The sequence below is a fragment of the Canis lupus genome, chromosome 16 (assembly GCF_011100685.1).
Source record: "Canis lupus familiaris isolate Mischka breed German Shepherd chromosome 16, alternate assembly UU_Cfam_GSD_1.0, whole genome shotgun sequence".
NCBI lineage: Eukaryota > Metazoa > Chordata > Mammalia > Carnivora > Canidae > Canis > Canis lupus.
The window spans coordinates 34,271,250-34,294,103 of NC_049237.1; the positions used below are offsets into that span (position 1 = coordinate 34,271,250).

Genomic DNA, 22,854 nt, shown 5'->3' on the forward strand with positions numbered 1-22,854 from the left:
CTGCAGAACAACTCAGAATTTACTTTTGTGACTACAGTTCTGAGAATTTTATTTATTCATCAGGAACTCTGTCCCAAGATCACTAGAAAAGCAATGAATGATCTTTGCCATATCATCATTATATATCATTACAGTAATTACTGTAATATTATAAAATAGAGTTATTTTTACTTAAGCATATTTTGGGATGGAACATGGATTAAAAATCAGTATTTGGTGCAAATAAAAGGTAATTGTGAAAAGAAGTTAAAATAGAACATTGTTATTTGCCAGAAAATCCTGAAACAGTCATTTTTTGTTGTTGTTAGAGATTAGCAAACTTTTAGACTTTTTTCTTAAAGATTTTTTTAAATTTATGTATTCATAGAGAGAGAGAGAAAGACAGAGACACAGGCAGATGGAGAAGCAGGCTCCACGCAGGGGGCCCGATGTGGGACTCAATCCCGGGTCTCCAGGATCACACCCCGGGCTGCAGGCAGTGCTAAACCTCTGCGCCACTGGGGCTGCCAACTTTTAGACATTTTAAAGATAACAAGCTGACCCATCAAAAGTTTGAGGGAGAACTGAAAAAAAACTTTCTAATTAATGCTTTGTGTATCTGCAGTTATTCTCAGTTACCTTATGTTAGGAAACCTTTTCATAAATGATAGCAGTTGAATTTTATTAAACTCTAGGGCTCTCTAAGTTTTTCCATTGAAACACCTAGTTATGTTATTAAGAATCTGACAGTAATCAAGTAAAAGATTTTGCAGGTTTATTTGGTAATCTCTAATCTCCCAAACATTCAGATTCTTAACGTTTGATGGTGGTCTTAGGAAACTCAGTACAAAAACTCTTTTAAAATAGACTTTGAGAGATCAGATCTTTAGACTAGTTGACATAAAAGGGGTTTACTCTTTTGCTACCAACTTGTCGCTGAACAATGTATTACGATTCATAGTGCACACAGAGTAATACACTGTTGATGTTAGTGAGATATCTAAGGGTTAATTGATTAATTTCTAGTGTTAGAATCAACATCACTTCTAACCTGATTACCTTTGCAATACTGTGCTTCTTGACAAATTCTGTGACTTGGTTTCATAGGATGAGCTTTAGGAATACACACACAGTTAATTCTGTGCAGTTACAGTGTACAGGTGCTACAACCATGTGAGGTGTTGATACTGTTAACCTCAGAGAAGTTAGGCATTTTGCCTAATGTAACATTGTTAATTAATGGTAGAACCAAAATTTGAAACATTTTTTTGTCTTACTTGCTATCTACCTCTGTGAAATAAAAAGTATATAAAGGCAAGCTAAAGGGGAAAGGTAAAGGCCACAGGGAAATGAATTCTGCAGAGCCAGGGCCAGGTCTTCTGTCTTCACCCTCCTCTGATTGGCATCTAGCGTGGCATATATGTCAGCAACGTGAAAGAGTGTGAGTCTCAGCTTGTAGGAGAAAATTTAGGTGGATAAAGTTTTAGATGGATGAATGAATTTTACTTAGGTAAAATATCATAACAGCCCACTGTTAAAAGGAAACAGAGATAAAGGAAACAAACATATTCTTGTTTTATTCTTAATTTAGAAGGTAGTGCTTCTGGTAGTTAGCAAATTCCTATAAATTTTTGGTAAATACTCATCAAATTATGAATGTTTCCATCAATTCTTCTTTACTAATTTTTTTTAAAACTGTAGGTGAAATTTTTTTAGATTTTTAAAAAAGATTTTATTTATTCATGAGAGACACAGAGAAAAGGCAGAGACCTAGGCAGAAGCTCAACCATTGAACCACCCAGGGGTTCCTTTTTTTTTTTTTAGATTTTATCTGCTTCAGAAAGAGTACAAGGATGAGCGGGGGCGGGGTGGGGGAGAGAAGCAAGCTCTTTGCTGAGCAGGAAGTTCAGTCTGTAACTCCATCCCATGACCTGGGAATCATGACCAAGCCAAAGGCAAACATTCAACTGACTCAGCCACCCAGACACTCCAATAAGTGAATTTTTAATTTGACTAGATGCTTTTTCTGCATCTATTGAGATAATCGCTTGATTTTCCTTTTTTTGAAGGTTTATGTAGGTTTTTGAAGGTTTGTGCCTGGGTGGCTCAACGGTTGAGCGTCTGACTTTGGCTCAGGGCATGATCCTGCAGTACTGAGATCGAATCCCACATCAGGCTCTCTGCATGGAACCTGCTTCTCCCTCTGCCTGTGTCTCTGCCTCTCTCTCTCTCTCTCTCTCTCATGAATAAATAAATAAATAAAATCTTTAAAAATATAAAAATAAAGATTTATGTAGTAAATGAAATGTACATATTTCCTGTGATAAATCTCCTTTGTGTTGCAGGATGAACTCAGCTTGTTTTTGATATATTAATGCTTTTATTTTTATTTTTTTTAAGATTTTATTTATTTATTCATGAGAGACACACAGAGAGAGAGAGAGACAGGCAGAGGGAGAAGCAGGCTCCATGCAGGGAGCCTGATGTGGGACTCGATCCCAGAACTCCAGAGTCACATCCCGGGCTGAAGGCAGGCGCTAAACTGCTGAGCCACCCAGGCTGCCTTGCTTTTATTTTTAGAATCAGTTTGTAACTACTAATTTAATTTTTTCTTAATAGTACTAAGATGATGAATTCTTTTAATTTCTTGAATCAGTTTTAATACATTTTTCTTAAAATTATTATTTTGTATAATTAGTTTTTTTAAAGATTTTATTTATTCATGAGAGATAGGTAGGGAGAGAAGCAGGATCCCTGTGGGAGCCTGAATCAGAACTCAATCCCAAGACCCTGGGATCAGGACCTGAGCCAAAGGCAGATGCTCAACACTGAGCCACCCACATGTTCCTAATCTTTTTTGTTGTTGTTGTTAAGATTTTATTTATTAGAGAAAGAATGAGCCCAACCAGGGGATGGAACAGAGGGAGAGAGAGAATCTGAAGCTGATTATACTCTGAGTGTGAAGCCCAACTCAGTGCTGAATCTCACAACCCTGAGATCATGACCTGAGCTGAAGTCAAGAGTCAGGCACTTAACTGACTGGTTATATAGATGCCCCTTATATAATTTTTAAATGTATTAGCTTAAAGCTGCTCATAATATACAAGTCCTATATGAATAGATGTTTTAGCTGTTGGGGAACCTTTCTGCTTTTGGTTTCTTTGTGTGATCTTTTTCATTCATTCATTCATGCAAATATCTGCTAAGGACCTAATAATATGTGCTGTGCCCTGTGGTTTAACTATTCTTGAAGTTTTTAGAATTGATTTTTCTCTACTACTCATCTAGAATAACCCAGGATCTCATAGGACAGCCTCAGCATAAATACTTAGAATTAAAATATATGATATATGTCATATATGTAGCATTTACATAGTGGTTAGGACTATTGTATATATTTTGCAGTATATAATGGAATATATTTTTGCATATGTATGTAAAAATAATATAAATTAATGGTTATGGAACTTATATATATGAATGTAAAGATTTGTATGAAATTGTTATCACTTTTACATGGCTGATTTGTTTGGCTGAAGTTAAAAGAGTATTATTCCTACTTGAAAAATTGCTGAGTGTAACCTATTTAATGAAGAACATTGAATACCATTGTGCCCTGAATATTCGTCTTTCATCACAGTTTTTAACTTAGCTACTTGGAGGGGCACCTGGCTAGCTTACTCAGTAGAGTATGTAACTCTAGATCTCAGGGTTATGAGTTCATGCCCCACATTGGGAATAGAGCTTACTTTAAAAAAATAATAAAAATAAATGCTTCCTAACTTAGCTACTTTGTGGCTAAGTATTATCCTAAGCACTAAGGAACAAAATCACTGAATTTCAGAGGTCTACTTTATTAGTAAATTCTATTAAAGGAACATTTTATAAGAAACCACAGAGCTGAGGGCAGCCTGGGTGGCTCAGCGGTTTAGCGCTGCCTTCAGTCCAGGGCCTGATCCTGGAGTCCCGGGATCAAGTCCCATGTCAGGCTCCCTGCATGGAGCCTGCTTCTTCCTCTGCCTGTGTCTCTGCGCTCCCCCCCATTCATGAATAAATAAAATCTTAAAAAAAAAAAAAAAGAAAGAAACCACAGAGCTGAAATAGCATTATTCATCTTTACTGAAAATACAATTTAACTATAGTTAAAAGCAATATTGAGTATTGTTGCAGTACTTGGCTCCTCAAGTATATTCAACTGATAGTATACCTTTGTGTACAGTAGGTATAGATCATGATTAATTGAAGAGGTTCTTTTGTAATTTAATTCATTAAATAAGTTACTCTTCCCTTCCAACACAGGGCTCAAACTTATACCCCAAGTTCAAGAGTCGTGTGCTCTACCAACTGAGCCAGCCAGGTACAGTGTATCTTAAGGGTATTTTTTTTTTTTTTTTTTCTTAAGGGTATTATTGTTAGGAGGCAATTACTAGTGTCTATCAATGAGACTGGATGAGGAAACAGACTGATTTTCTTCTATTTCTGTTGGTCTCTGTCCATTCCCTATTTTGATCCACGTTTGATTGGGAGACTGTAAGATTATCTTTCATAGGGATCCCTGGGTAGTGCAGCGGTTTAGCACCTGCCTTTGGCCCAGGGCGCGATCCTGGAGACCTGGGATCAAATCCCACGTCGGGCTCCCGGTGCATGGAGCCTGCTTCTCCCTCTGCCTGTGGCTCTGCCTCTCTCTCTGTGTGACTATCATAAATAAATAAAAATTAAAAAAAAACATTATAAAAAAAAGATTATCTTTCATAAAGGGTGGAGAGGAGATTGAGGGCAAAATCTTTTGTGAGCTTTTTGTAGAATCTTATCCATTGTGATCCTTCTGTAGAATTTTGGCAACTCTTAATATAGATTATGATCTAAGTTTGGACTAAGCAGTTGATAGCTACCAGGAGGCCTGTGAACCATATTATGAAATGGTATGAAAAATCCATGTCTATATATATTTTTCTGTGTGTACGCTCCATAACTCTCCTTCAATACCTAGTATGAGTTTTACTTAAAAGGTTAAGAATCATTGTGTTGAATGGGGAGAGAGGGAGGGCTTCAGAGAGGAAGGAGAAGGGAGGAAAAGAAATCTGATACTAGTATAAATATATAAGGTCTTAGTCCATTTAGTGATATTATGGAACAATAGCCAGTGAGTGACTGTTTAGGCAATCAATTATAGGGATAGTTGTGCAGAATTTGGTTTACAACTTTAATAAGTTTCTTCCAAAGGCAGAGATTCTGATTTAGAGAATATCATTCTATTCACAGAAATGTGTTGGCATAATACTTTAAAAACTACAGTATCTGGTGAGAATTTTACCAAATGTTAATAAAAATTGTTTGGAAGTTATTAAGCTTTTCAGGAACACAGACTTTTGGTTACCTAATTACAGTTACATATATATTACTCAGGAAAGGTCTATTAGAAACTACAAAATAAATACTCAAGGATTATATAAAAGCTAAAGTTGTTAATTTATTTTTTATTTTGGGTAACCTGGCAAATTGAGATTTGAATCTGTTGTGAATGGACCAAGAATAAATATTCAATTCTATGTAAAAATTTTTAAAACATTTTACTAAGATTGCCTCTTATATATGTATTGACCTTTTGTTTAATAATTTGGGGTTGATTTTAGGCCACCAACAAAATGGAAATGAAAGAGATTGCTAAAAACAAGACACTATGGAAAATGAACTCAGTCAGTGAACCACTATTAGTCACTGGTGTAGAAGTCAATCCTCTGAAAAAATTCACTATTCCCAAGATCCGGAGGACAGCTGAGAAAGGTAATATTTACTATCTCCATGGAAGATGGGGTTATTTCGTAACTATTACTGCATTTCTCTGATTCTTACTTTATGTTCATCTTCTGTTTTGACTATATAAAATTAGGTTAAGTCATGCATTTAATTCCTTAAACACACGTGTACCTACACAAAGCTACATGGAACAGACATGTTCATTAAGTATACTTAAAAATTCTGGACATCATACATAAAACAAATATTAGAAGACTTTGAAAGGTTTAGAGAAGAAAATGGACCAGTTAAGGACTCTGGTAATCAAGGAATGTTGTTACAGTAAGTTCTCTGGATTTTATTTTTTTGTTTCCTCCATGTCTTAGGTTGGATGCCAACAGTCTAGGAATGCCAGCTGGAACAGACACAGAAACCCCCAAGAAAAGTCTGTTCTCCCTTGCCAAGGACTGGGAAAGACATATCCTAGAAAAATAGATACCTGATTGACTATAAATACCTTACTCCTACAAAATACTAGGGGTAGGAAATAAAACCTGTACACCTTTGTCAGCAAAGATTTAAGTGGAGAACTTGGACTTCCACTTAGGCCTTTCCTTTTATGGGTAACAAGTTCCCCTCCCTGCCATCCCCTACCTCTGCAGTGTCAGTGGTTTTCCACCCCTGCCCTCTGGTGATGACCCACCCCTTCTTACTTGGAGTAGAGTCAATGAAGACCAAGTAAAGAGCCTGGACTTCTATCACACCTACCAGTTACATAGCACACATCTCTCTCCCACTATGTCAGTAGAAGCTGAGTTAGGAGCACTGAATTCTACCCCTTCCTCATGGTAACAAAGCATCTCCCGACAGTGTTACTAGAGTGTCACTTTCCACTGCCCTGTGGAGAGCCAGAACTTCAGTCCCACCTGGTAGCAAAGAATAAGTACCTCCCTTTCCCTGCTGGTAGATTCCCTTGCTGGCTCAGTTTCAGTAGAAGCTTGCTAAAACCTAAGATCACTTAACATCCAAAATGACCAAGATATAATTTTTGAAATTTTTTGAAATCTGTCATTTACCACCAACAAGGAAAATCTCAACTTGAGACAAGAAAATCCACAGATGCCAACACTCTGATGAAACAAAAGTTGGAATTATCTGACAGGGCTTTTAAAGCAGCCATTTTAATGATGTTTCAGAAAGCAATTATGAACACTCTTGAAACAAATGAAAAATAGAAAATCTCAGCAAAGAAATGGAAATGTAATAAAGAACCAAGTAGAAATTTTGGAACTGAAAAATACATAATTGAAATAACTCAGTGGATGGGTTCCAGAGATGAATTGAGAAGACTCTGGGAAGAGTCAGTGAATTTGAAGATAATAACAATAGGAACTACTCAGCCTGAACAACACAGAAAAAAAGTTGGCAGAGCTTCAGGGACATGTGGAACAATAATAAAAGATTAAACATTTTTTGTCTTCAGTGTCCCCAAAGTAGAAGAGAGTGTAGAAAAGTATTTGAAGAAGTATTAGCTAAAAATTTCCTAAATTTGGCAAAGAGCATATAGTCAAGGGGCTGAATAAGCTTTGATAAATAAGATAAACCCAAAAAAGTCCATGCTACAGCACATCATAATCAAACTCTGAAAACTAAGGATAGAAAAAATCTTGAAAGCAACAAGAGCAACCATATATCTATAGGGGAAAAAATTATTTAAGATTTATTTTTTTAGAGAGAGAGCACATGGGGGAGGGGGCACAGGGGGAGGGGGAGAGAAAATCCTCAAGCAGACTTCCCACTGAGTGTGCAGCCCAACACAGGAATCAATTTCAGGATCTCAAGATCATGACTTGAACTAAATTAGCCACCCAACCAACTGAGCCACCCAGACTACCCTGGGGGAAAGTGTTTTTAAAGTAAGTTCTACACCCATTGGGGGGCTTGAGCTTATGACCTCAAGATCAAGAGTCATACGTTCTACCAGCTGAGCCAGCAAGGTGCCCCAAAGGGGACAACTTTTTTGAATGATGGAAGATTTCTCATTAGAAACCGAGTCCAAAGGAAGTGGCACATTTTTCAAATATAGAAAGAAGACAACTGTCAGCCCAAAGTTCTGTTCTGTCCCTAGCAGAAATATCCTTCAGAAATAGAAGTAAACATTGTCAGATGAAGTAACAAAATTTTTCATCAGCAGATATACCCTGAAAGAAAAGTTCCCTTAACAAAAAAATGACAAAAGAAGCTCGAAACATTAGGAATGAAGAACAATAGGAAGAGTCAAAATATAGGGAAATTTAATGGACCATCCTTCTCTTGAGTTTTCTAATTGTATTTGACAGTTGGAGAAAGAAGAGTATTCTTTGATGTGATTCTCAGTGTTATATAGAGGAAATAATTATAAAATGAAATATTACCATTGGAGGGAACTGGGTGAATGAGAATAGGTTCTCTCTGTGTTATATATTGCAACTACATGTGAATATACAGTTACCTCAGAATTAAAAATTTTTTACAAAAACAGATCAAAATGAATTTTTTAAATGTTTAAGTAACCCACAGGTAGTCAGGAAAATGAAATAGAGAATTGAACAATGAAGGGAAAAATAAAATAAACAGATAAATGGTAGGCTTTAAGCCCTAACATATCAGTTTTATTAAGTGTAAATGATCTAAACATATCAATTAAAAAACAGGTTGACACATTATATTAAAAAATATGACTCAAGTATACACTGTTGATAAATTCACTTCAGATACAGTGGTACATTTTTTAAAATAAACATAATCCAAAAGATAGGCCATGCAAACAATCAAAATAAAGTGAGAGTAGATTTATTAATAATCTATAAAGTAGACTTTTGAGCAAAGAAATTACCAGGAACAAAGAGGGATAATGCGCAGTGATGAAAGGGTCAGTCTGCCAAGAAGACATAGCAAACCCTATGTGTATGCACCAAACGACAGAGTTTCAATATGTATGAAACAGAATTATTAGAACTGAAAGAAGAAATAGACAAATCCAGAATTATAGTTGGAGACTTTAGCACACTTCTCTCAACAATTGATAGAACTAAAACCAGACAAGGACCCCAATAAAAAGAATTTTACATCAATATTCCTGATGAGCATTGATGGAAAAATTCTCAACAAGATACTAGCTAATTGAATCCAACATGTTAAAGGGATTATTTACCATGATCAAGTGGATTTATTCCTAGGCTGCAGAGGTGGTTCAGTATCTGCAAATCAATCAACATGATATACCACATTAATAAAAGAAAGAATAAGAACCATATGATCCTCTCAATAGATGCAGAAAAGCATTTGATGAAATACAGCATCCTTTCTTGATAAAACACCCTCAGGAAAGTTGGGATAGAGGAATATACCTCAACATCATAAGGGCCATATATGAAAGACCACAGCTAATACCATCCTCAAAGGAAAAAAATCTTGAAAGCTTTTCCCAACTAAGGTCAGGAACATGACAGGGATGTCCACTCTCACCACATAATACTAGAAGTTCTAGCCTAGCAGTCTTCAAGATACAAGCTTCTGCAGAGCGAAGAAACAATCAACAAAACTAACAGGTAACCTTTGGAATGGAAGAAGATATTTGCAAATGACATATCTAATAAAGGGTTAGTGTCCAAAATCTATAATGAACTTACCAAACTCAATACCCCGAAACCAAATAACCCATTAAGAAATGAGCAGAAGATATGAATAAACATTTTTCCAAGGAAGACATCCAGCTGGCTAACAAACACATGAAAAAGTGCTCATCATCACTCATCATCAGGGAAATACAAATCCAAACCACAATAGATATCACCTCACATCTTCAGAAGGCTAAAATGAATAACTCAGGAACAACAGATGTTGGGTAGGATGTGGAGAAAAGGGAACCCTCTTGCACTGTTGGGGGGAATGTAAGGTCTGGAAAACAGGTTGGAGGTTCCTCAAAAAGTCAAAACTAGAACTACTTTATGACTCAGCAATTACACTGCTAGGTATTTATCCAAAGGATACAAAAATGCTGATTCAAAGGGGCACCTGCACCCCAGTGTTTATAATAGCATTATCAACAATAGCCAAATCATGGAAATTGTCCAAATATCCATCAACTGATGAATGGATAAAGAAGATGTGGTATGTACACATACACAAACACACTGGAATCACACTCAGCAATCAAAAGAATAAAATCTTGCCATTTGCAACAACGTGGATGGAACTAGATGGAGTGTATTATGCTAAGCAAAATAAGTGAGAGAAAGTCAAATACATGATTTTGCTTATATGTGGATTTGAAGAAACGAGACAGATGAATATAGGGGAAGGGAAGGAAAAATAAGATAAAAACGGAAATGGAGGCAAACCATAAAAGACCTCTTAATTATAGAGAACAAACTGACATTTGGGGGGGAGCAATGGAGCAATGGGCTAAATAGGTGGTGGGCCTTTAGGAGGGCACTTGTTGGGATGAGCATCGGGTGTTTTAAGTAAGTGATGAATCACTGAATTCTACTTTTGAAATCAATGCTACAATATTAACTAGCTTGAATTTAAATAAAAAAATAATTGGTAGAACTATTAAGATAGAAAATCAGCAGTTGGGGCACTTGGGTGGCTCAGTTGGTTGAGCGTCTGACTCTTGATCTCAGCTCAGATCTTGATCTCAGGGTCATGAGTTCAAGCCCAATGAAGTCAAGCCCCACATCAAGAAAGAAAGCAAAAATATAGAAAAACTTAATACTGTCAAGCAACAGGATCTAATTGACATTTATACGTAAGTTCACCCAACAACAGCAGAATAGACATTCTTTTCAAGAACTCTTGTGACACCCATCAAGATAGACGTATGTTGGGCCACAAAACACATCTCAACATATGTAAAAGAATTGGAGTCCTACAGAATATGTTTTTGGACCACGTGCAAAGTAGAAATTAATAGAAAGTAATATGTAACTCTACAAACACACAGAAAATAAACATATTTATAAATATTCATGAGATTTCAAGGGAAATCAAAATATACATCAAATAAAAATGAAAATATTTCAAATTTAAGGGACACAGCTAAAGCATTGCTAACAAATTTTTAACTCTAATTACTTACATTAGAAAATAGGGAGGAGGGCAGCCTGGGTGGCTCAGCGGTTTAGCGCCGCTTTCCGCCCAGGTGTGATCCTGGAGAACCAGGATCAAGTCCCACGTTGGGCTCCCTGCATGGAGCCTGCTTCTCCCTCTGCCTGTGTCTCTGCCTCTCTCTCTCCCTCTCTCTCTCTCTCTCTGTGTCTCTCATAAATAAATAAATGAATAAATAAAAATTTTAAAAAAAGAAAATAAGGAGAAAAGAAAAAGAAAAGAAAGTAGGGAGGATTTCATATCCTCCAGTAATATTGCTACTGGGTGTTTACCCAAAGAATACAAAAACACTAATTTGAAAGATCTATACACCTCTATGTTTATTGCAGTGTTATTTGCAATGGCCAAATTATGGAAGCAGCCCAAGTGTCCATTGACAGATGAATGGATAAAGAAGATGTGATACACACACATTTGTGCGCACACACACACACACACACACAAACTGGAGTATTATTCAGACATAAAAAAGGCTGAAATCTTGCCATTTACAACGACCTGGGTGGATCTAGAGAGTATAATGTTAAGCAAAGTAAGTCAGCAGAAAAAGACAAATACCATACGATTTCATTCATATGTGGAATTTAGGAAACAAAACAGATGAATCTACAAAAAAAAGGTGGGGGGAACCCTCCAAATAATAGGTTCAGCAAGGTCACTCACTGGATACAAGATCAAAATAGAAAAATCATAGAAGCAGCCTAAGTGCCCAAGATGGATGAATGGATAAAGATGTGGTATATGTATGTACACACACACACACACACACACACACACACACACACACACTGGAATATTACTCAACCATAAAAAAGAATAATGTCTTTCCATTTGTGGCAACATAGATGGACCTAGAGGGTATTACACTCTGTGAAATAAGTCATACAGGAAAGCACAAATACTGCATGATTTCACTTACATATGGATTCTAAAAAACGAAACAAGTGAACAAACCAATCAAAAGCAGAAATAGACTCATAAATACAGAGAAGAAACTAGAGTTTGCCAGAGGGGAGAGACGTACAAACTTCCATTTATAAGTAAGTCATGAGGATGAAAAATACAGCCTGGGGGATAGTCACTAATATTGTAGTAACTTTGTATGATGACAGTTGGTAATTACACTTTCTGTGGTAAGCATTTTGTAATGTATATAATTGTTGAGTCACTATGTTGTATACTTGAAACTAATACAATATTGTATGTCAACTATGTTTCTATTTAAAAAAGAAAAATTGGGACACCTCGGTGGCTCATTGGTTGAGCCTCTGCCTTCAACTCAGGGCATGATCCCGGAGTCCCAGGATCAAGTTCCACATCAGGCTCCCTGCATGGAGTCTGCTTCTCCCTCTGCCTGTGTCTCTGCCTCTGTGTCTCTCATGAATAAATAAATAAAATCTCATAGATAGATAGATAGATAGATAATAAGAAAAATCAGTTGAATTTCTTATATTAGCAAAGAATACGTGAAAATCAAAATGATATTAAACATGCCATTTGTAATAGCTCAAAACATGAAATACATGTGTATAAGTCTAATAAAACATCTACAGTATTTTTATGCTTTATTATTTTTTAAATATTTTATTTATTTATTCATGAGAGACACAGAGAGAAAGAAAGAAAGGCAGAGACACAGGGCTGAAGGCGGTACTAAACCACTGAGCCACCAGGGCTGCCCTGTTTTTATGCTTTAAACTGCAAAAGCTAGGTGCCTGCGTAGCTCAGTCAGTTAAGCATCGGACTCTTGGGCACCCAGGTGGCTCATTGAAGCATCTGCCTTTTTGGCTCAGGTCATGAACCCAGGATTCTGGGATCTGCTGAGCAGGGAAGCCTGCTTCTCCCTTTGCCCCCCCACCCTACCACTTGTGCATGCGCGCGCGCTCTCTCTCTCTCTCTCATAAATAAATAAATAAAATCTTTTTGTAAAAAAAAAGCATCAGACTCTTGATTCGGCTCAGGTCATGATCTCAGGGTCCTGAGATCAAATGCCACATTGGGGTCCATGCTGAGTGGAGCCTGCTTAAGATTCTCTCTTTCTCCCTCTGGCCCTCCCCCACCTTGCTCTCATGAGCACAATCTTTCTCTAAAAAAAAAATAAACTGCAAATGCTGATTAAAGAAATCAAAGAGAATCTCTTATTAGGGAGATATACTTACATTCATAGATTTGAAGATTCAACATAATGATACCATTTTTTTTTTTACAAATTTATCTTTAGATTTATTGCCGTTTTTCTCAAAATCCCAGCAAGTCATTTTCTAAATAAACAAATTTGTTCTCAAATTTACATGAGAAGGCAAAGAAACTAGAATAGCTTAAACAATTTTGAAATAGAGAAAGTTTGTAATTACTCTGCTCAATACTAAGGCTTACTGTGTAGCTACAGTAATCAAGATAGTGTAGCAATGGCAGAGGGAAAGACACATCAGTGAAACAAAATAGAGATTCCAGAAATAGACCCACATAAATATGCTCATTTGATTTTCTTTTAGTTAATTTTTATGAAGGTATATTCAATTGAGGAAAGGTAGCCTTTTTGTCAAATGTGGCTGGAGCAATTGGACAGCATCCATAGGCAAGACAAGGAACTTCCCCCTACTTCACACAAAAAATAATTCAAAATGAATCGTGGTTGGAGCCCCTCGCTGGCTCAATTGGTACAACATACAACTCTTGATCTTGGGATTGTGAGTTCAAGCCCCATATTGGGTATAAAGATTACAAAACAGACTTTAAAAAATAAAAAACAATTGATACATTAACTTTATCACAATTAAAAAGCTATTTTCTGAAGGACTGTTAGTTAAGTGAAAAGGAAGCCTAGAGTGGGAGAAAACGTGGGGTTTTGGTTTTTTGAGGGTAATAGTTGACATACAGTGTTATATTATTTTGGGGTGTACAACAGTGATTCAGCAACTCTATACATTATACTATGCTCACAACTAGTGTACTTACCATGTGTTTACCATACAACACTGTTAACAATCCCACCCACTATATTCTCTACTCTGTATCTTTTCTCCCCGTGACTTATAAATTTCATCATCAGAAGCCTGTATCTCCCATTTTACCCATCCTCCCATCCTACTTCCCTCGGGCAGTTATCAGTTTTTCTATTATAGGTCTGATTCTGCTTTTTATTTATTCATTTGTTTTTCATTTTCCACATATAAGTGAAATCATATAATATTTGTCTTTCTCCCTCTGACTTACTTAGCATAATACCCTCTGGGTTTATCCATGTTGTTGTACTTGGCAAGATATCATCTTTTTGATGGCTGAGTAATATTCCTCTGTGTGTGTGTGTGTATGTGTGTGCATGTGTGTGTCACCTCTTTATCCATTCACCTATTATTGAACACTTGGGCTGCTTCCGTATCTTGGCTATTGTAAATAATGCTGCAGTAGACATAGAAGTACATGTATCTTTTCACATTTGTGTTTTCATTTTCTTTGTGTAAAAACTCAGTAGTGGAATTATTAGATCATATGATACTTCTATTTTTAATTTTATGAAGAACTTCCATTTCCACCAATAGTGCACAAGGGTTCCTTTTTTTTTAATTTACATTTTTAAAAGATTTTATTCATGAGAATACACAGAGAGGAGAGAGAGAGAGAGAGGCAGAGACACAGTCAGAGGGAGAAGCAGGTTCCATGCAGGGAGCCTAACGGGCTCGATCCCAGGTCTCCAGGATCACGCCCTGGGCTGAAGGCGGCGCTAAACCGCTGAGCCACCCGAGCTGCCCCAAGTGTTCCTTTTTATCCAGATCCTCACCAATACTTGTAAGTCATGTATCTGAAAAAAAGTGCTTTCAAAACTCATTAGTAAGGGCAGCCCCAGTGGCCCAGTGGTTTAGCGCCGCCTTCAGCCCAGGGTGTGATCCTAGAGATTGGGATCGAGTCCCACGTCGGGCTCCCTGCATGGAGCCTGCTTCTTCTGCTTGTGTGTGTGTGTCTCTCTTTCTGTCTCTCATGAATAAATAAAATCTTTAAAACAAAACAAAACTCATTAGTAAGAAAAAAAGAGGGGGAGACAGTCCAATTAGTAAGGAAAAAGGCATAAATAGACATTTCACCAAAGAGGATGTATGGATGGTAAATGAACACGTAAAGAGATGTTCAGCACCATAGCCATTAAGGAAATGGAAACCACAATGAGTTATCACTACACAGCTGTTACAGACAGCTAAATTGAAAGAGTAGCAGTGCCCAGTGTTAGCAAAGATATGGAATAACCAAATCAGTCATATAACCAGTGGAAACCAGGTAGCTCAGCCACTCTTTGAAAAACAGTTTGATAGTTTCATTAAAAACTAAACCTGCAACTACCATATGACCCAGCAGTTGCATTTTTAGGCATTTATCTGAGAGAAATGAAAACTTACATCCACACAAAAACCTATACACAAATGTTCATAGCAGCTTTACTTGTAAAAACTAAAAATTGGCAACCATCTGGATTTACAGCGAGTGAATGGTTAAACTATGGTACATCCATACCATGGAATACTTAACTCAGCAACAAAAAGAAACCATCTATTGAAATAACTTAGTTGGATCTCAGAGGGATTGTCCTGAATGGAAAAAAAATCAATGTCCATGGGTCACAACTGCAAAATTCTACTTACAAAATATTGTTGAAATGACAAAAGTACAGAGGTGGAGAATAGATTTGTAGTTTTCAAGACTTAGAGGCAGAGAAAGGGAATACAATTATTAGTATGATTCTATTTCTAAAACAGCATAAGGGAGATCTTTGTGGTGATGGAACACTTGTGTATATCAGTTATAATGGTTGACGTGGATCTATACATACAACAAAAGTTGCATAGAACGATATGTACACACACGTGCATGTAAAACTGGTAAAATCCTAAGATCTGTGAGTTTTACTAGTGTTTTTCTGGTTTATATTATAGTTATATGTGTCATTGTGTAGATGTACAAAAATATAATTTTAAAGTCAAATAACCACTTCCCTTTTCTTTATCTTTAGTTTACTTATCACCTTGTTGCACCAATACTAGAGAGTATAGTTTCATACATGATACTCTTAACCAGTGCCAGCTTGATGTAGACTGTGATCTACAATCATCATGGCAGTTTGGAGACACAAAACTGGTTCACAATGAGGATCTGGAAAAAAATTTTACTTCTAAGAGGTAAGTTCCTACCACCCAAAGGTGGTTGAGATTTGGGGGGGGTGTTCTTTTAATATTGAAGTCATGTATCAATTAGCAATTTCTACCATTTAAGATTTGGTAAGTATTACTAAGAAAATAAGTACAGAGATTGTTTATTCATTATTTTGTTGGCTTCTCATAGCCTTGAGTAATAGTGAAGAGCTAAGTGTAAGATTTAGAGGTTAATGTAGCCAGAGTTTCAGACACTTCTAATTTTTTAATCTTGGTAAATTTTTCAGAAGCATACATAAGCACATTTGTTAAGCACCATTTTGTATATCCCTTGTGCCTCCTGCATAATATAAAACAGCAGTGAAAGTATTCAGAAAAATAACTTTTTCTTTTAATTGTTTAGAGACTTAGTTGATGTTTTAATTAGGCAGGATTGTATCTGGCTGTGTCTACCCATTCTGCTAGAGCCGCTATTTTTTTCTTTAATTTTTTTTATTTGAGTATAGTTAACACGAGTGTTACATTAGTTTCAGGTGTACAAATATTTTTGATACTAATTCTTTAAAAGTACTACTTTCATAAGAAAGAAGAAAAGCGTATGCAAAATTCTCATTGTAAACATTTTATATTTATAGATCTAGATCTTATGTGAACACAACTTGTTCATTTTCTGAATTTCCTCCTTCACTAATTAACATTTAACTTAAAACCTGACTGTAGTTTGTATATGTGCTGCCGAAGCGAGCACTGTAGTTTGATCAAGGAAACACACTCAGAACTCATTTTGGAATGTTTTTGGTTTCTTTGTTTGTTTGTTTGTTTTAGAATTAATTCCTCTTGACTCATACTTATCCCCTGATATCACTTTGAGAGAATTGGTAGGAGTGACAGATTCAGGTGGTAGCATACATACTCTGTCATCCAGAAAACAGTTTTGAGCAAAAGTGGAATGCAGTGGGCATTTCCTGCCACTTCCATGTTGAAATGACAGTTTGATCAAAAATTTTTCCTGGTATTGTTCTTTGGTTTCAGTTCTTTTGGTATTGTAAAACTTGGTCCTTTTTCATAATGCCCCCTTCATTTACAACCTGTTGATGTTAACCAGAAAAATCAGAACAAGTACCCAAAAATATGAGACATGTTAGAACATTGCTAATAACCAACAAATGTAGGATTTATTGGTTTCTGAGTTATTTGCACAATTAGACAGACTCATTTGTTTCCCATAGTACATTATACTCATTTCATAGCTTAATACCGTGTGTTTTGTGTGATTTTCCTGCATTGTGAGTTTTATCTTCTTTGTTCTTATGTCCGTAGTATGAAGCTGACAACACAGTGGGCACATAATTGTTAAGATACATTTTTATTTCATTAAAAAAAAACAGTGATGCTATAAAATGCCCTTAATTAGCCTTAAGGAACAGTGGGGAAAAAATAAAAGGAAAAATAAAAAGAAGGAATAGCAGAAGAAAATAATATAATGAAAAAAATACGTTAGTAACTGCCTCTGGCTATTCTTTCTTCTAAAGATATTTATTTATTCATTTATTCATTTATTTGAGAGAGTGGGGAAGTGGTCAGAGGGAGAGGAAGAGAATCTCAAGCAGACTCTTCACTGAGAACAGAGCCTGGCATGGGGCTTGATCTCACAAACAAGTGTTGGATGCTCAACCAGCTGAGCCACCCAGGTGCCTCATAGCTTTTCTATCATTCTCTTGAGAGGAGTTACTGTATCTATGAGCTCAGCAAAAACAAGTATTTCCAAAAGGATACCAATTTCTACTTCTTATCTGCATTCTATCTACCACTTCTTAAGTCTGATAGTAGCAAAGGCATTAAAAATCTAAACATGGGGATGCCTGAGTGGCTCAGTGGTTGAGTGTCTGCATTGGGCTTAGGGCGTGATCCTGGGGTCCCAGGATGGACCCCCACATCAGGCTTCCTGCAGGGAGCCTGCTTCTCCCTCTGCGTATGCCTCTGCCTCACTCTGTATCTCTCATGAATAAATAAAATCTTTAAAAAATATCTAAACATCTGTGTATTCAGTCATTAAACATTTGAGTGCCTATTGTGTCAGACACTATATTTGATACCCTCAAAGAACAATGAATATTTTTTCCTGTCTTGAAGAATTCACATTCTAATTTAGAAGACATACAACTAAATATGAAATGTTATAATAAAGATATAGGTGCATAGATGAGGGACTGATTAGTCTTAAGAGTTTTGAAAGATGCTTTGAAGAGTTAAACTTGAGCTGATCTTAATGGGTAAAAGAGAAACTGAATTATTCTTAATTCTGCTGCCTTACTTGTATTAGTTTGACCTTTTTAAAAAAAAATATTACTTACTTTTGGGGAACCTGGATGTCTCAGTAATTGAGCATCTGCTTTTGGCTCAGTCCATGATCCCGGAGTCCTGGGATCAAGTCCCATGTCAGGCTCCCCACGAGGAGCCTGCTTCTCCCTCTCTCTCTCTCTCTCTCTCTCTCTGTATCTCTCATGAATAAATAAAATGTTTTTTTTAAATGATTACTTTTAAATTTTTCAAATTTGTATGAAAGGATGTCGTTTTAAAGATTGTCAGTACCCAGATTAATGTTGTGATTGAATTAGTACTTGACATATCAGTTTCTGTTTACTTCAGATGTAGTCTGTGGTTAATTTCATTTAGTTTATTAAGAGTTGGTTTCAAGGGTGGACAGAAGTAAATCAGTTTGGGTCAGTAACACACTCCAAATGGATTGGCTTGGGTCTCTGGGGAAGAGAAGCCAATCTGATGTGGACAAGGAATCATGTTGCTTAAGCTACTGATAGTACCCTTGAGCTAAGAAAAAGACTAGTGGGGCAGCCCCAGTGGCTCAGCGGTTTAGTGCTGCCTTCAGCCCAGGGTGTGATCCTGGAGACCGTCCCACATCAGGCTCCCTGCATGGAGTCTGCTTCTCCCTCTGCCTGTGTCTCTGCCTCTGTGTGTGTGTGTGTGTGTGTGTGTGTGTGTGTGTGTGTGTGTGTGTGTCTAATAAATAAATAAAATCTTAAAAAAAAAAAAAAGCAGAACAAAGAGATGGAAAATACCTGGATCCTTGATGACATCTGGAGCTGTGGAATCTATCAATCCTGATAAAGGCTGCCTGATATCTGAATTTCTTGTTATAAGAAATCAACTTATTTTTAAGCCTAGTTGAGCAAGTTTTTGTACTTGAAGTTAACAAGCATTCCAGCTGATAGTTTTGTACTGGATAGGAGGTACTGGCAAATAAGAGATTCCTAATTATAGATATAAGTTGGATATTGGGAAGTAAGGGTACCAACTTGAGAAGTTGGTAATAATCCTTTATATCTTGGGGCATAACCATTTGCTTCATGAGGCTGTGGTTTTGGGAGAAGTTATACAGAAAATTCAGGATGTTGAAGTACCTTGATCATGTCCTGCTTCAACTCAAAAGGCCTTTAAAATTCAGATTTGTTAAGGATTCTTTCTTCTTATGGTCTGGTTTCACAGATCAGCTTCATAAGATTAGCTCATCTTCTCTGAAGTTAGTTTGAATTTGGGTTTAAAAAGGAGATTTAACAGGAGGTAAGTATGCTGCAAAGCACAAGTCTATTGCCTTCAACCTTTCCCAATATCTCCTTTTAAGTATTTTCTACAGGGTAAATGGAAAGTACTCAGGTTTATACAATAAAGATATATTTCAAGTGCAATTTAGGGGAAGAAATGGGTAGTTTCTTTTTTTTTTTTTTTTTATACTCACACACACAGAGAGAGAGAGAGGCAGAGACACAGGCAGAGGGAGAAGCAGGCTCCATGCACCAGGAGCCCAACATGGGATTTGATCCTGGGTCTCCAGGACCGCGCCCTGGGCCAAAGGCAGGCGCCAAACCACTGCGCCACCCAGGGATCCCCAAATGGGTAGTTTCTAATTGGAATGCAATAGGTAAAGGCCATTTCAAATTCTGAGCTTTGGAGGATGAGAAGGTTTCAGAGGTTTGTTGCCAGGAGACTGAAGGTCCTAATTGCAACCATAGTCTAAACATGATCTTGCTATGGTTACTAGCCTTTGGAAATTTGAAGGTAAAGAATCCTAGGTTCTTCTTTCAAAAGGATATACTGTTGCTAAGTGTCAGTTAATACCATTTTTGTGTCATTCTTCGTTTTTCTGGATTTAATTGTAGTTATTCCTAATTTTTTCCCTTCATCAGAGTATTTTTTGGTGTAGATAACTTAATCTTATTGCTATATATTGCCTAAATGGATGTTAACTATATACATTTATATTCAGACCTGTTAGAAATGAAGGCATATTACTCACAACATGTATCTAAAGTTAGATGCAGTAACTAGATGACACTTTGGATGGTTCCCTTTTTGTGAGGTGGATCGAAAGTGTTTTATGTGAGCATGAGCACTTCTGAAAGTGTATATGTTGGAAGAAGGATGTTTATGAAAGGTAGTCAAGTTAGTAGACTGCAGTCTTTCTAACAATTCTAAATCATCTTACATAATTTAGACTATTCCTTGTCTTATTCTCCTTTATTGGTTTACTGATACACAAGCCTAGCTTGTATGGCTCATTAGAACACAGCATGAGACTTGCCTGGAAATCCTGAGATGAAGTCAATGTCTTTGTTAAGGACTACAAGCAAGGAAACCTATAGGTCTAGTTGCTGCTTGGCAGCCTTCTTAAGACTTAGAGGAGCCAGAAAAAGAATAAAACTGTGAGCAGCAGTGTGGAGTGTCAAGGCAAAGAAACTTGAATTGTTAATATTGTTGAGCTAAATAAATTCAGAATCTGCCTGCAGTAGGCAGCATATTGCACTCTCAAAGATGTCCACATCCCAATTCTTAGAATCGGTAAATATGTTACTTTACATAACAAAAAGGACTCTGCAGATCTGATTGAACTCACAGACCTGCAGATAGGTGATTATCTTGGGTTACCTGAGTGGGCCCAATATGAGTAAGTGGACTTACAATATGAACTCTTAGAAATGTAGAGGAAGGCAGAAGAATGGGTCAGAGAGAGGAGACAAAAGAAGAATTTCAGAGGGATTCAGCCTGCTTTCCCTGGCTTTAAAGATGGAAGAGGCTTTATGACTCAAGGAATGTGGGTAACTTCTGGAACCTGGAAGCAGCCTTCAGCTAACAGCTAGAAAGGAAATGGGATGTTAGTCCTCCATCTACAAGCAATTAAATTTTGCCAAAAAATGAAGAGATCCTCCCTTGGAACCTGAGACCAGAACACAATCCAAGTGATATCTTTATTTTAACCCGATAAGACCTATATTGGACTTATGTCCTGCTTAACTGTAAGATAATAAACTTGATTTGTTGGGGGCACCAGGGTGGTTCTGTCAGTTAGGAGGCTGACTCTTGGCTTTAGTTCAGATCATGATCTCCGGGTCCTGGGATCGAGCCCCGTGTCAGGCTCCCCTCCGAGTCCTGGGATCGAGCCCCGTGTCAGGCTCCCCTGAGCAGGGAGTGTGCTCTGGGATTCTCCGAGCTCCCTTTGCCCCTCTCCTAACTCACACTCTCCCTCTAACATAAAAAAATGAATCTTTAAAAAAAAAAAAAAAAACTTGATTTGTTTTAATCCACTAAGTCTGTGGGCATTTATTACAGCAGCAATAGAAAATTAATACACTGCATTATCTCCAGACTTCTTGTGTAAGTTAGAAGATTTTTCCTTCTAGCTTTGAAATATGATTAACATATGACACTGTGAAAGTTTCAGGTGTATAATGTGATGATACATTATGAAATGTTTACTGTGATAAGGTTAGCTAACTCATCTTTTACTTGACTTAATTAACTATTTTGTTTGTTATTATGGTGAGAACATTAAAGCTTTATTATAGCAGCTTTCCAGTATATGATACAGTATTGTTAACTGCAATAACCATGCTGTCCCATAGATCTTCTGAACTTATTCATCTTATAATTGAAAGTTTGTATCCTTGACCAGCATCTATCTCCCCATTTCCTCAATTCTCTAGGCCTGGCAATCACTACTCTCATCTCTGTTTTTATGAATTTGATGTTTTTAGATTCCATATATAAGATCATATGGTATTTGTCTCTCTCTAACTTAAAGTAATGCCTTCAAGGTCCATTCATCTTGTCACAGACTGAAGAACTTCCTTCATTTTTATTGCTGAATAATATTCCATTGTGTGTGTGTGTGTGTGTGTGTGTGTGTGTGTGTGTATACCACATTTTCTTTATCAGTTCATGTGTTGATGGATACTTAGGTTGTTTCCATGTCTTGGCTATTGTAAGTACTGCTGCAGTGAACATGGTGGGTGCAGATATCTCTTTGAGATGGCAGTTCCATCTCCTTCAGATACATACCCAGAAGTGGGATTGCCTGATCATATGGTAGTTCTATTTTTAATATTTTCAGGAATCTCCATACTATTTTACATAGTGGCTGTACCAATTTATATTCCAATTAACAGTGCACCAGGGTTCCCTTTTCTCTTCATTCTCACCAGCACTCTTTACTTTGTCTTTTTGAGAACAGCCATTCTGACAAGTATGAGATAATATCTCATTATGGTTTGATATGCATTTCCCTAATGATTAGTGGTGTTGAACACTTATTCGTGTACTTACTGGTCATTTATGCATTTTCTTTGGAAAAATATCCATTAAAGTTCTCTGCCATTTTTTAATCAGATTGGTTTTTTGCTTTTGAATTGTATGCTCCTTATGTATTTTGGATATTAACCCCTTATCAAATATATAGTTTATAAATATTTTCTCCCACTCCATAGGTTATTTTTTCTTTTTGTTGATTCTTTTTGCTGTGTAGAAGTATTTTAGTTTTATATAGTCCCATTTGCTT

The 22,854-nt window shown here is 36.8% G+C and overlaps 1 protein-coding gene across 6 annotated transcripts in view; it reads left to right on the top strand.

The window, feature by feature from the left end:
* Nucleotides 1-22,854, top strand: part of TEX15 (testis expressed 15, meiosis and synapsis associated) — a 93,899-nt gene that overhangs the window by 30,146 nt on the left and 40,899 nt on the right. For 2 of the 6 annotated variants that reach the window (XM_038560165.1, XM_038560166.1), the window contains exons 3-5: nucleotides 4,279-4,336; nucleotides 5,613-5,763; nucleotides 15,869-16,034. In XM_038560165.1, the coding sequence (XP_038416093.1) occupies nucleotides 5,625-5,763; nucleotides 15,869-16,034 (305 nt within the window). In that variant the 5' untranslated portion in view covers nucleotides 4,279-4,336; nucleotides 5,613-5,624. Of the gene's footprint in view, nucleotides 1-4,278; nucleotides 4,337-4,816; nucleotides 4,902-5,612; nucleotides 5,764-15,868; nucleotides 16,035-22,854 lie in introns of those variants that run through there. The other 4 variants (XM_038560164.1, XM_038560170.1, XM_038560168.1 and 1 more) reach the window with 2 other exon arrangements.